This window comes from Rhinoraja longicauda, chromosome 6 (assembly GCF_053455715.1).
Source record: "Rhinoraja longicauda isolate Sanriku21f chromosome 6, sRhiLon1.1, whole genome shotgun sequence".
NCBI classification, from domain to species: domain Eukaryota; kingdom Metazoa; phylum Chordata; class Chondrichthyes; order Rajiformes; family Arhynchobatidae; genus Rhinoraja; species Rhinoraja longicauda.
In genome coordinates, this window is record NC_135958.1 from 14,688,770 (window position 1) to 14,703,547 (window position 14,778).

The following is a 14,778-nucleotide window of genomic DNA, read 5'->3' on the forward strand; positions in this document are numbered from 1 at the left end:
TTGCCCACATAAAAATCTAAATAACCTTTTTGTAACCAGAACCCACGCGAGCGAAACCTGCACGCGATAGCCCAGCTGTTGGCGGTAGAAAACAGAAACGAAGTATTTGAACATTCTTAAGGCAGAGGTTGACAGGCGAGAGGTGGGTGACAGGGGTAGAGTGGAATAAAGAATTCAAGTCAGCCAGGAACACATGAATGGTGAAGCAGTGGCCATGCACCAAGAGGCCTGTTCCTAATGGGCATGACCATTGTAGTAGCACCGGCAAAGAAAAACAACAGGACATACTTGCATTCTCGAGGGGGCAATGACCAGGGAAACAGCAAGGAAGGCGCCCCAGTCCTGGCCAGGCCAGGCACGTGATTGGGAGAGAGCGCCTCAGACAGTCCAGGCCGGACATGTGACCCGGGTGGAGGTTGAGCTCCCGCCGCTCTGGGGAGATGGAGAATGTCTGTCTCCCTCCCGATCAGCGGCCCCACCGCCAGCGTGCGACGGCGGAGAGCGACCGCCAAACGTCGTCGTCGTCGTCGTCCTGACTGCCGCAAACGTGGGGCAGCGCAACCCGGAAGCGCTTGGGACGGAAGTGGTATTGTATGATCAGCTGATGGCGATGGAAGCGGCGGCTGTTATTGTTCGGGTTTGAGACCAAGCCCAAGCCCAACCGTCCTCAGGCTGAAACACATCGGCTCCCGGTCGCCGGCGGCCGCCGCACCTGCCTCTCCTCATTCAGGCACAGCAGCATCTTCTCGCCATCTTAAAGCGCGGAAGCCGTGGCACCCGGCTTTTTACAGCCGCGGCGATCAGCACCCGGCCGGTATTCCCCGGGGCACCAGTTGCAGGGCTCCTACCCCCGGTACCCCGCAGACCCCCCCTCCCCCTCCCCATCCCCCCCTCCCCCCCGGCCTTTTCCCGGAGCCAGCGGCAGACGGCTCGGTCAACAACGCGCACCGGCCTGGCGAAACGGTTTCCGGATCCACCCGTCACCTCTCCCGTAGCCGGGCCAATGCTCGATCTGGAAGTGGTGCCCGAGCGGTCTTTGGGGAACGAACGATGGGAATTCGCTTTAGGTAAATTCAAGCGAGGTTAACCTATCTTTTTAAGGAATTTCGCACACAAAGAGTATCCGTGCCATTGAAGTTCACGGAATAATAAGTTGATGGAAGAAACGTTTGAGATGAGGAGGATATTGGAGACGTGTAGAGAATGTAATCATGGGAGGAATGAATACAGCTACAAGGAGGACGGGTGGGACAGTACGTGGGCTGTCAGTGGGGGAAAAGCGAAGCTGTGGGCTGTATGGGTAAGCTATAATATGGGTTGCGTGTGTCAAGATGGAGGGACCTGGTGTGTGTGGGGGAGGGGGGACTGTGATATGTGCTAACAGAGGATATGAGGTGGAGAGGGGTGGCCAGGGGGAAATGGAAATGATGTAACCCTCAATGGGGTAATGGTAGTGGGGAATATTGTGAGGGGGGAGGGGGAAGAAAAGGCCTCTAGTGTGGGTGTACTCTAGTGTGGGTGCAATGTGTTGAAAGAACTAGGGTTTGTAGTGATAGGGGATAAGCGGGGAAGAAAGGATTGGGATGTCCTGTGGATAGATTATTTCATGGAGGGAAATGTGGCAGGTGATGTGGAATGGGGGTGAGAAAGAAGATAGATTATCTTGTTATGTGTAATGGGAGTTGGAGTGAAAATGGGTATGCTGTTGAAGGGGCTGTAATGGGGATGGTATGCGATGGAGGTGACCATGATGAGGGGTAACAAGATTTGTGTGACATAAGTCGAGACCAGAGTAGAATTGAGGGTCAGGTTTGTTGAAAAGGTGATGGAATGGGGTTTGTGTAAATTGAGGTGGTGAGAATGGGGAGGGAAGTCTGCATCATGTCATGCCCAGGTGGAATCAGAGGTTACGGGGGATAGCCCAGATGTGGTGCGGGAGTTTGCTATGGCAGAGGATAAGGGGCAGGCTCATGACAAGAATACAAGTGAGGTGGATTGGGTGGTGGAGCAGATACGTTGAGGTGCGAGAGGGACTTGTTCTCAAGGGTTGTCTCCTACTTTGTTTCTTGGTTGCTATGATGCTGAACTTCTTGTTGGTTTAATTATGATGTGAATCCACCATTGCAAGGGAATCTGATGAAAGTGCATAATTGTTTTTTCATTGTCCAGCTGGGCAGGCCCAAGATGTGAAATTCTGTTATATGTCTGTGCACCTCTCTTCAACATGTTCCTTAAAATTCAGTTCTTGAGCTTTTAATCATCTGCCTTAAAATCTCCAGTGTCAAATGTTGATAGTTCTTTTCAAGAGCCTTTGATTGCTTGTTTTAAATTAAAAATAGATTAAAGAGGTAGTTATTATCGAGGGAAGAAGATAATACATTATTGCCTTCAGTGCACTATGGTGGATGTATATGTTAATTTTTGTGTGTCGTGTGTCTTGTACTTTTTTGGTATGACTGGTATGTAGTTGTGTGTCTTGTTGCTTTTTTGGTATGACTGTATGGCAAATCAAATTCCTTGTATGTTTTTACATACTTGGCTAATAAATAAATTACGATACAATTACAGCACAATAAATTGCATTGCATTTACTTGGGCAATAGGTTATGTTGCAGGAGACTCATCTGGGCTATGTGCAGGTACAGTTATCTTGCATTTATCCTTCAAACAAGTGTTTCTTATTCTCTATCCAAGAGAGCACTACATATCATGTTGGTTAATGTCGTGTAAATCCTGTGACTTTAGGAAGTTTACTGGCAATTACCAATCATTCAACATTGTTAGTTGAATGTACAATGCTTTAAAATGTGCACTTTAACCACATGTGATTTTTTTTCTATTACAAATCTCAAATTGTGGAGCACAGAGGCAAATAAATAAATGATGGGTCTTTGTCCCAAACATAATGGAGGGCACTGTATCATAGTCTGCAATTGTGCTAGGATTATCTTAAATCACTCCACTTGTGCAGGGCTGATGTCATAGCGTCATGGTCTAGTGTAATTCACTTTAATGAGGCATCTTTATCACCATTTTTTCTTTTATTACTTCAATTTCTCAAATAAATATATTTGCCCTTCAGAAATTAGGTATTAGGACATGTGAGGAAACTGAAATGTATGTGTTGTGTAATTATTTGTGGTATCAAAAACTGTGTTGACCTCGTAAGTGGATCCTCTTACGAATTTGTGGTGCATCAGAGAATTTAATATGACAGAGTATTTGCTGAGATGATACTTGTTGCAGCCGTTTCAAATTATCCTTCAGTGTAGTTTTAAGCCCATAGAATTGCCAGATTAACTAAACTTGCAAAGGTATCCAAGGTCCATGTACTGGTCAAAGCAAATGAGGCATTCAGGAATGGAGCTAGAGCACACACCTCCATGCAGGAGGTAAACAGATTCTGAGTCAATTATTCATTTTAAATCTAAGAATGATAGATTATGTTTGTTACTGATCCCCAAATCAATAGGTTTTAGTTAAGAATATGAACACGGGTCACAGAATGAGTTATGTTCTCATTGATTGGCAGAACAAGCTCAGTGTATTGAATATCTTCCTCCTGTTTAAATGTTATCTGTCCACAAGTCCTGGTGCACACATCTTTCACTGTTCAGCTATTGGCAATGCACCATCAGCTCTACAGTATATAAACTGAAATTATTTCCATAAATCTCTTTTTCAAAGATGCTTCAAAAAAGCTTATTACTTTAACCAATCTTTTGGTCATCTAATGAGGTTAAATATTTTTTGTTTGGCATTGTTCGTGTGATATGTTGAAGTACTTTGCTATATTCACAACGTGTGGTCTTGAGATGAAAATAAAAGTGCCACATACACACTTTCCCCCAGCATAGATGTTAAGCAAGCTGGCTGGGACTGTGGTGTGGCATAAATTGATACATATCTGTTCATTTCTTTACTCTAGTGAACTATTTCAGCTCTTTGCTAAGTTAAAAATGTTTTTTTTTAAAGATTTAATTTCTCTCTTTGGAGTTCAATGACATTGTAACAAGAAGGATTTGTTTAAAATCTAGGAAAATAACTGCAGATGCTGGTACAAATCGAAGGTATCACAAAATGCTGGAGTATTTTGTGTTCAACATCTACATTCTTGCCCCACATTGTTTTCATTGGTGTATCTGGCAAACCCTTGTTAACATAGGACCTCAAATCTTGATTTATCCTTTGCTTTGCATTTGCAGTGCGCTTATAGTTGGTGGTAAAACATTGTGTATTCAGCAGAAATTCTCTCCTTAAATCTCTCTTGTAGGCTGCTTCACGTAAAGCCTACCACTTTAACCAACCGTTTGGTCACTCAACCTCACCTCCTAATGTTGCTTAATTTTTTTTGTTCTTGTGAAATCTTGAGGGTTTCCATACTGACCTTTTTGTCCTGGGTTGCCTTCATTGCAAAAGTGAGGCCACATACGCACTGGAGGAATACCACTAACATCCACCCCGCCCTCAAATTTACTTGGACTATTTCTGACACCCCTCTCCCCTTTCTTGATTCTCACAGGGATCAGACTATTCACTGACATCCACTATAAACCCGCTGATTCCCACAGTTATCTGGATTACACCTACTCCCACCCTGCCTCTTTTAAAGACACCCTGCCTTCAAGTTTCCAAGATAAGTCTTTCCATTCTAGGATATCAGAGATGTCCTCTCTCTTTTGTAAATGTGGTTTCTCCCCTGCTGCCATCGATAGATTTCTCATTCATGTCTCCTCTGTGTCCCATTGTTCAGCTCTGGTACCCCCTTTTCACAGGCAGAACAAAGATAGAGTTCCCAGGGTCCTTACCTATCTCTGCACCAGCTTTTGTGTCCAACGTATCATTCTCCAGCATCTCCGCCACATTCAGTGTGATCCCACCATCAATCACATCTTCCCAGCAACCCCCCCCCCCCCTTCGCTTTCTACAAAGACTGCTCCCTCCGCAGTTCCTTGGTTCACTGATTGCTTCCCACCCAAACTGTCCCCCCCACCCCCAGGTACTTTCTCGTAACCGCAGGAGATGTAATACCTGTCACTCTACCCCCACCCTTGCTTCTATCCATGGATCCCAAGAGTCCTTCCATGTGAGACAGACAGTCACATGCATCTCTTCTAACCTCATCTACTGCATTTGGTGCTTCTGTTGTGGCCTCCTTTACATTGGCGAGACAAAGCGTAGATTAAGCAACTTTTTCGCTGAAGACTTGCGCTTGGTCTAATTTTACAATGTTCATACTGTTAAGTTGTAAACTAACCAAGTGGAATACAAGGTGATGTTCCTCCAGTTTGTGTGTGGCCTCACTTTGGCAATAGAGAAGGTCCAGGACAGCATGCAAATTGGAGGAACAGCACCTCCTAATTTCTCTTGGGCAGCTTACAACTCAGTGGTATGAATATTGACAAGCCAGGCACAAAATGCTGGAGTAACTCAGCGGGACAGGCAGCATCTCTGGAGAGAAGGAATGGGTGACGTTTCAGGTCGAGACTCATCTTCAGACTTTGTTTCATACTCGAGTAATGAATATTGATTTCTCTAACTTCAGGTAACCCTTGCATCCCCTCTCTCTCCATCCCTCCCCCACTCGTTCTAGCTTCAAAGTCATCTTGTTGAGTCTCATTGTCTAACTCATTTTTACCTAGCATGCAGCTAACAATGGCCTGTTTCCTTTATCATTGTTACTTTTTTGCATATCTTTCGTTAATTTGTTCTATATCTCTCTACATCACGGTCTGTATCTCTCGTTTCCCTTTTCCCTAACTCTCAGTCTGGAGAAGGGTCTCGACCTGAAACATCACCTATTCCTTTTCTCCAGAGATGCTGTCTGGCTAGCTGAGTTACTCCAGCATTTTGTGTCCATCTTCTCCATGGTTCCTAGATTACTGAATGGTCCTTCCATAAATTGGGGTCAGTCCCAATTTTCTAACCTACCTTCATTGCAGATTTAGACATTTTCTCTGTGACCGTATCTCTACACTGTTTTAAAACTATATTCTCGCTTTGGTATTTTTTCTTTGCACAACCTGTTGTACTTAGTATGGCAACCCATGAGATTGTGTATGCTTGATTGTGTGCATGTATGGTATGATCTGACTTAATTGAATAGCACACAAACAAAAGCTTTTCTGTGTAACATCTGTGGTTGTGAAAAGCCCTGCCAAACTGAAGTCAGTCTGCTTATTACCATGCAAAGGTTGGTGTTGCAAATCATACAATGGTTGTTAGATTTCAATAATTCTAATCTCAGCACATCACAGACAGAGTCTGTACGGTGGCTTCTAGGCCTAACCACCTTCAGCTCCATGTCAGTAATCTTCCTTCCATCATTTGACAGAGGTAGGGATGTTCACTGATACTTGCATGAGCAGCACGCACAACACTTGTACGAAGCAAGACCAAGGCCATGTTTTTGGGTCAAAGTACAAAATCGGGCACATGAGAACACTACACCTCTAGACCAGCCTCCAAGTCACTCACAATCTTGACTTGGAAAATTGACCTTGTTCCTTCATTGTCATTGGGCCTGAATTCCAGAACTGTTCACCCAACACCACAGTAATCATTTATTTATTAGTAAGACCACAGTCATTCAAGAATGTAGCCCGCCGCCAACTCTCAAGGCAAGTTCAGGGTAGATAATTGCCTTTTTGCCTTGTTAGCAATGCTAATGTACTGAAAGATTAATTAAAAAATTCTACATGCCTAAATATTCAGACCTGGTTACATACTAATTCCTTCACATTTTATGTCTATTTCAGGAATGCCATTGGCTCAGGGTGTTGCTATTCTCCAAAAGCACTGTCGCATCATCAAAAATGTACAAGTTCTCTATAGCGAGCACGTGAGTGAGACATTCTTTACATGTGCCATGCGACTCACATTTGTCTGATATCAGTTTTTGTATTACTTTAAAGTTCAGTTCAGGATGCATTATAACTGATAAAAATAAAAACAGTCATGCAATATTTAACCTTTAATATTGATTGCTAGCTTGAATCACTGGCCAGGTTCTTTGACCGAAGGTACATGCTTCATTGGCCCTGGAATATCAGTATGCACTGTCTATCAGATGCCTGGAAACCATTTGTGACATGTCGACCCATGTAATTAGTTCTTTATTGCACTTGATTTCACAACTGATATAATTCAGGTGGCGCAGCTGGCAGAGCTACTGCCTCATGCCTGTAAGGAGTTTGCATATTCTCCCTGTGACAGTGTTTTTTTTCGCTCCTAGTGATCTGGTTTCCTCCCACATCCCAAAAATGTGCAAGTTTGTAGGTAAATTACCCTTTAGTGTGTTGGGAATGGCTGAGAAAGTGGAATAACAGAACTAGTCTGCACAGGTGATTAATGGTCAGCATGGACCTGGTGGGCTGAAGGCCTGTTTTCATGCTGTATTTCTTTTTTTTTTTAATGGAAATTTCTGTTAATGCCCCTTCATCCTCCTAAAGCAGCTGTGGTGACCTCCCCTATAAATAGTTGTACTTGTGGGTTATTTTGGTGGGCACAGGTCCAGCCACTTGATGGGATGAAATGCCAAACCCCGAACTATTTTCGCACCGATCAGTGAATTCTATGGGAGGAAGACGGTTGCCCAACTTGTCTGAAAAAGGGTCTCGACCCAAAACGTCACCCATTCCTTCTCTCCAGAGATGTTGCCTGTCCTGTTGAGTTACTCCAACTTTTTGTGTCTATCTTGTATAGAGATCAGTTTGGAATGAATTGGAAGATAAAGGAAACTTTAATGAAGCTGCTTGGCTTTTGTCTGAGGTAAGAGGTTAGGAGGATTTAGTGGACCTCAAAATGTTTTGCTAATGAAATTGTTTATTAGAAGAGGAGAAAAAAGGCTGCATCATGTATTTAAAAGATTGATTTTTATCATTAGTTCAGGATTTCTATGTTTTTGTACTCAGCTTAAGGAAAATGCGTCACAAGTTGTTTTGTTGGCTTGCCTCCAGGAGATCCAAGCTAAAAAATGTTTAATGTGCTGGCGAACAGCCCAGTAGGTCTTCCGTTGCACTCTTCTAAAGTTTACACTTGTTGAGTTGCATGAATTAATATTAAAAATGTTGAGAATAATGAGGCCTAACATCTGACAAAGTAGTTTGTTACTTCAAAACTGACCCTTCATACCAAGAACTGTGGATTGTTAACAATTGTTAGCTGTGACAGAGTTTGCACACCATTAACCATCAGCCATGATCACATTGAATGGCGGTGCTGGCTCGAAGGGCTGAATGGCCTCCTCCTGCACCTATTGTCTATTGTCATATGGCGAAGCCGAGTAGCTCAAGTGGCAGTGAAACATCATGCCTGGATGTGCTCAATGCTTTCTGTGCTCTCTTTGAAAGGGAGAACATTGATGTATCTTCTCAGGCACTGACAGCCTCCAACAACACTCTAATCTCAAGTACAGAAGCTGATATCAGAAGATCACAGCGGTGAACCATCTGAAAGCTTCTGGCTTTCATGTACCTGGATGTATTCTTAAAACCCATGTTGATTAACTGGCTTGAGTTTTTGTGGACATTGTCAACCTCTCTCTACTATGGTCTGAGGTCCCATCTGGATTAAAAAGACATCCTTAATATCGGTGCCCAAGAAGAGCAAGGTGCCTTAATGACTACCAACCAGTAGCCCTCGTGCCCATTGTGTTTGTGTTTTGAGAGGTTGGTAATGATGCATATCAACTCCTATCTTTGTAATGACCTGGACCTACTACAATTTGCTGCCACAAATCAACAGGGAAGCAATCTCACTATCACTGAGTCTCTACTCTGTACTGGACCACTTGAACAATTAGAACAGGTACGTCAGGCTGCTGCTGTTCATCAACTACAGCTCTGCATTCAACGCCATAAACCTCTAAACTTGTAAGCAAACTCGGAACTGGGTTTCTGCCTATCCCTGTGCAGTTGGAACCTCGACTTCGTCATTGGCAGACCACAGTCAGTATAAATTGACAATAACACTTATTTCTCTGACCATTGACACCAGGACACTTCAAGCCTGTGTACTCATCCCACTCATTCGACTCTCTCTACACTACAACTGTGTAACCAGACTCGCCTTCAATATCATCTTTATTTTCACTGACATCACCATTGTTGGACTAATAACAGATAATGATGAGTCAGAGTACAGGAGGGTGATAAATGCTGAATGCTGCCAGAACAATCTTGCTCTACGTTAGAAAGACCAAGGATCAGTTTGTTGATGTCAGTGGGGGCAAGCCGGGGATCCATGAACCTGTCTTCATCGACTGGGCAGTGGGGAGAGAGTCACCAGCATTAAGTTCCTGGGCAAGCATATCTGAAGATCTGTAGGAAGGAACTGCAGATGCTAGTTTAAATCGAAGATAGACACAAAATGCTGGAGCAACTTACCAGAAAAGGAAGGGGTGACGTTTTGGGTCGAGACCCTTCGTTAGACTGATGTCAGGGAAGTGGTACATAGATAAGGAAGTGTAAAGTGTGAAAACAGGACAAAGGGAATGCAGATCAAGGAAAATGTAGAATAGATCATTGTTAGTTGGGAAAAGGTAATAACAAAGCAAACAGATAAAATGTAGTCGGAGACAGTAAGACTGGTTAGAGAACTGGGAAGAGGGAGGGGATGGAGAGAGAGGGAAAGCAAGGGCTACTTGAAGTTAGAGAAGTCGCGAGACCAAGCGTAGGCTCAGAGATTGTTTTGCTGAACACCTCCGCTCAGTCCACCTAAACCTACCTGATCTCCCAGTTGCTCAACACTTTAACTCCACCTCCCATTCCCACACTGACCTTTCTGTTCTGGGCCTCCTCCATTGGCAGAGTTAACAGCACCTCATATTTTGCTTGGGCAGCTTACATGCCAGCGGTATGAACATTGACTTCTCTAACTTTAAGTAGCCCTTGCTTTCCCTCTCTCCATTGGTTTGAACTGTTATGGTTACTGTGAAATACTGATATTTTATTATATTATTGATTATTGTATTTTTTATTTGTTATGTTATTGCTTTAATGGGCCTGTAAACCTTTAGCATTGTTCCCAGTGCATATTGTTCTGTTCCCAGTGCATATGGAAATTAAACACTCATGACTCTTGTTTTTCTATTCAGTTTTTACTATGTATTAGATGTCATTCAAACACACAATTGTCTTCTATTTTCTGTCATTTTTCGTGTTGAGGAACTGTTCAAAGCCTGCCAGTTTTCTTTTAAAACTGTCTGAATATCCTTTCTTTGCAATACCTAGTGGAGACAATGGCTGGGGATGTGATGGCTGAGCCATAATCATCCCTGGACAACTCCTTTTCTGTTATAAACAGCATTTTGTAATTTTTTTATCATCGTTGTATAGTTTCACAGTGACCTTAAAATGAAAAAAGTAATTTACTTTGTACAACTTCAAAATAAATAATTGAAAAGAAAATTACAGAGACTTGGCAAGAGAAATGCTGATGAATGAGCTTCTGCATGTTCATAAGTGATCTACAAGGTCTTGTTAAAGGAAATGGATTACAAGGATATCTTGCTAATGACCACTGAATACAAACCATATGTTATGCAGTGATAGACATTCAAAGAAACCTGCAGATGCTGGAGACTTGAAATAAAATGGCAAACGTTGGGAACGCCCAACATGTTGGACACAATCTATGGAAAGAGTTGGTGTTAATGTTTCAGTTTGAAGACCCCCCCCCCCCCTTCACCAGCCAAGATATCCACCCTTTCACATAACTGTGTTTCCATCTGAAACGTTCATCCAGTTTATCTTCTCCCAGATGCTGCCTAACCTGACATGTTTTTTTGTTTTGATTCCAAATGTTGTACAACCTTGGGCAGACCTCATTTTGAATATGGTTGAGTACACTCCGAAAGAATCCATCTTTTTAATTGCCCCACGATTGGCAACTGTCTTCAATTGCTTAGGCCCTTGTCTCTGGAAGTATGTCCCTGAACCTCCCAAACAAGCCAGCTACTGCTTTTTATGTGATGTTCCTTAAAGCTAATGTTTCTTATACCAGTTGACTAACTGATACATTTTCTTTGATTATCTTGTGAAGCTCTTTGGAACTTTTTAACATTCTTAGTTGCTTTATATAAATTGTTGTTTTGGTAATAGATGATGCCTTTCCCATTGTAGGTTGATTATACAAGTCAGTACAAATTGTATCTTGCACTGTACTTCTCCTTTCGTATCTCTTTATCTAACTCTGTTATCTAACCCTCCATACATTTCTCCTTTTCCTTGCTTGATTTCCATCTAAATGCATTTATGCCTTGCATCAATTACACTTGTGCTAGCCAGTTCCATATTTCTGTTAACAAAGTTTCTCCTGGATTTCTTACTGGATCAGTGAGCATGTTGTACATCTGGCTCCTGGATTTAATGGTGCTAAAGTTGAGCTTGGCTTTTGGGCTAGGAGACTTATGGTTTACGTTATGTTTCAAATTTGGTGCATGTTGCAGCATTGATAGCAGTTTTCAGTCCGATAATCTCAGATTTATAGCTCATGCACCATTTGGCCAATTGTGCAAATACCAGTCACTAAACAGCTCTGCAACTATTACTGGCAATGAACTCCACCCCTCCCTCACTTTTGTGTTGGTAGAGAAAATCTTATTTTAATCCAGTCAAGAGTGTTTAATTGTGTTTTGTACCGAAAACATAACAATGAAAATCTTTCCTCCAGCAGCATAACAGGCTTGTAAATACAGTACTCAATAGATAACTTAATTAAAAAAATAATGAAAAATGAAACCAAAGCCCAAAGTCCCTAACCAAGACAGTTTGTAGTTCGAGGTTTAGCTGGTATTTGTAGTGTTCAGTAGCCTGATGGTTGTTGGGAAGAGGCTGTTCCTGAACCTGGAGGTCATTGTTTTCTTATTCCTATACCACTTTCCAGATGGCAGGACTGAAACAAAGGCATGGCCAGGGTTGTGTGGGTCTTTGATGCTGGCTGTATTTTTGAGTCAGTGTTTTCTATGGTGGGGAGGTCAGTATCCGTAAAGGACCAGGTCACGAAACAACCAATCAATATGCTCTCTGCTGTGCACTTGTACAAGTTCAAGAGAGTATTTGTCAACATACTGAATCTCAATCTTCTAAGGAAGTAGAAATGTTGATGGGTATTTATGATTGCATCAATGTGCTGGGTCCATGACAAATCTTCAGAGATATGCAGGCCCAGGAACTTGAAGTGCAATGAATCATCTATGTGGACTCTCAAATGAAGGAAAGAATCTTGGCAAGAGTCAATGAAAATTGTAAGAACTCAAAAGTTGCTGAATGAATGTTTGCTGGAATCGAAGACTAGTAAAATATGGAAAAATAGTATTTTAAGAATCTGTTTGTGAACCCAGTGAATTCCGTGACACTGGAATGTCTGTTATTAATGTTAAGTGCACATCTAATTCAACTTAAAGATATCGCATTCTCTGCTCGGGCTTTAAGCCCCGATAACTTATTGATAGCCATGTCAAAGACTAGTATGCCAGTGTTAGGGATTGCCGACATGGCAATCCCACGTGTCTCACTACCTTGATTGTTTTTTTGTGGAGGTGACAATGGAGATTGATGAAGGGTGGTGTATGTTGTGTATGTTGTGTATGTGGATTTTAGTAAGGCTTTTGATAAAGTTCCTCATGGTAGACTGATCCAGAAGATTAAGATGTACGAGATGTACAATGACTTGTATTCTGGACTGGCTTTATTGTAGAAGACAGAGTTGTGGTGGAAGGAAGATATTCTGGCTGGAGGTATGTGACCAGTGGAGTCCTGCAGGGTTCAGTGCCGAGACCTCTGCTGTTTGTGATGTATATAATTGACATAGACGAGATGGGTTGGTGAATAAGTTTGCTGATGACACAAAAATTGGAGGAGTTGCAAAGCATACAGCATTCATTGATGCGTTATTGTCTCGTGTACCTATGTACAGTGAAATTCTGTTTTTGCATACAATACACAGAGTACGCAGAGAATCGTCACATATCTGGCGCCAACAAAGTTACAAAATACACATTAGAATCCCGATGGTCCCCCTTTGTTCTCAGCGCTCTGGCCGTCTCTCCGTGGCTCGACTCCCCCCTCATTGGTTTGCCAACGAGGAGTCCCTCTCCTCTTCAGTCCTTCACCCTTCGTGCCCTGAAGAGGGGGAGGGGGGGGTTGGGAAGGCTTCTGTTGCTCGGCCCTTTGGGAAGTGAGGGAAGCTGTCAGAAGACATAGCGGGATATAGATCAGCTGCAGAAATGGGCAGAAAAATTACAGATTGAGTTGAACCCGAGCAAGTGTAAGGTGTTGTACTTTGGGGGGTTGAATGTAAGGAGAGAGTATACAGTTAATAGCAAGACCCTTAACACCATTGATTTGCAGAGAGATCCCAGAATCCAAGTTCATAGTTCTCTACAGGTGGCAACACAAGTAGATAGGGTAGTCCAATCAGTAAATCTTTTGTGAAACTATTGGCCTGGCTCCTAAAAAATTACATTGATTCCAATTTGTGCCCTCCGTCTTCCCCATTAGTATTAATACATTCAGAAGCACTTCCATTGTGAAGTCCACTGTGATCATCTTGTGATATCTTTCTATAAAGTTAACTGAATTAGCCACATTAACATTGATAAGAACAGGGTAGAAGCTGTTTGTTTTTAATGAGCATCTCTTCCAAACAACCATGAGCCTCTCCACTTCTACAAAACTCAAGTGAGGACTGTCATGGAATACTTTTCATTTGCCTGGAAGAGTGCAGCAGTAGCTCGACTCAGTGCTGAACGTTACCTTTACATTCCTGGCTTTTGCTTTAACTCTCTTCCCTGTGACCTCAATCACCACAAAAGACAATAGCAGTGTGTCACGGAGGGAATATTGGAGCTGTGATTTCTAAATCACACTCCCAAAGCGCTGTCACCTCCAACCATTGGATTATTGTCCTGGAAATCCTTCCCTAATGTACGGAGGGAGCAGCAAGGATTATTCCATTCAAGGAAAAGGCCCACCATTCCTTTGTTGACATCCAGGTATGGGAAGTAAATGGAATCTTGCAGTTTACATATCCCAAGACTAAATATAACAGTAATTCCATTATAGCCATAGCAGTAATTGTTGAATATTTACAGTAAAGTGAGTAGTTCAGTAGATTTGTGCTCTGGAACAGTTGCTTTGTGTTTAACGCTTTTATGAGAATTATTCTTTAGCATTCCACATGGTTGTTTGTATAACATTGGTTTTAGCAGTTCTTTGTATTTTGTACTGTGAATGATGTGCAGAATGTTTTGCTGTCCCTTAACAGGGTATCTCTTCTTTCTTTCCAGTCCCCACTCAGCCATGACCTCATTCTCAATCTGACTCAGGACGGAATCAAACTACTTTTCGATGCTTATAATCAGAGACTAAAGGTCAGCTCGGCTTCAATCTTGTTTCCCCATTACACTTTTTAAAAAATCTGTAATTAAGCATTAGAATGTTTTGATGTGATCCTTATATTTACTTTGCAAATCAATCTCCCATAGCACAGCATTTAAGAAGTAAAGTTTAGGATTTAGTAAATAATAGGATCCAAATGCATGGATGCACTATATTATTTTAAAGCCTATCTTTATAAATGTCAATCATTATATTGAAAATAATTAAATAGTAAAATGTCTGGCAATTTGGAAAGCAGAGAAGAGTCGATTGAAGCATCAGAGCGAGTCTGGAATGAGGTGAAATTTGTTGCTGTTACAGGACCACTAAAGGGAGGCTGTAATTACAATTTGGCATTTAAAGAAGCAATTTCCATTATAACTATGCACATTGGCAT

General features: G+C 42.2%; 1 protein-coding gene across 5 annotated transcripts in view; it reads left to right on the forward strand.

The window, feature by feature from the left end:
• Positions 1 to 427: 427 nt before the first annotated feature.
• phaf1 (phagosome assembly factor 1) overlaps positions 428 to 14,778 on the forward strand; it is a 66,588-nt gene continuing 52,237 nt past the window's right edge. The window contains exons 1-4 of one of the 5 annotated variants that reach the window (XM_078400507.1): positions 428 to 1,067; positions 6,759 to 6,841; positions 7,705 to 7,770; positions 14,291 to 14,374. In XM_078400507.1, the coding sequence (XP_078256633.1) occupies positions 1,004 to 1,067; positions 6,759 to 6,841; positions 7,705 to 7,770; positions 14,291 to 14,374 (297 nt within the window). In that variant the 5' untranslated portion in view covers positions 428 to 1,003. The remainder of the gene's footprint in view (positions 1,068 to 6,758; positions 6,842 to 7,704; positions 7,771 to 14,290; positions 14,375 to 14,778) is intronic. The other 4 variants (XM_078400505.1, XM_078400503.1, XM_078400504.1 and 1 more) reach the window with 4 other exon arrangements.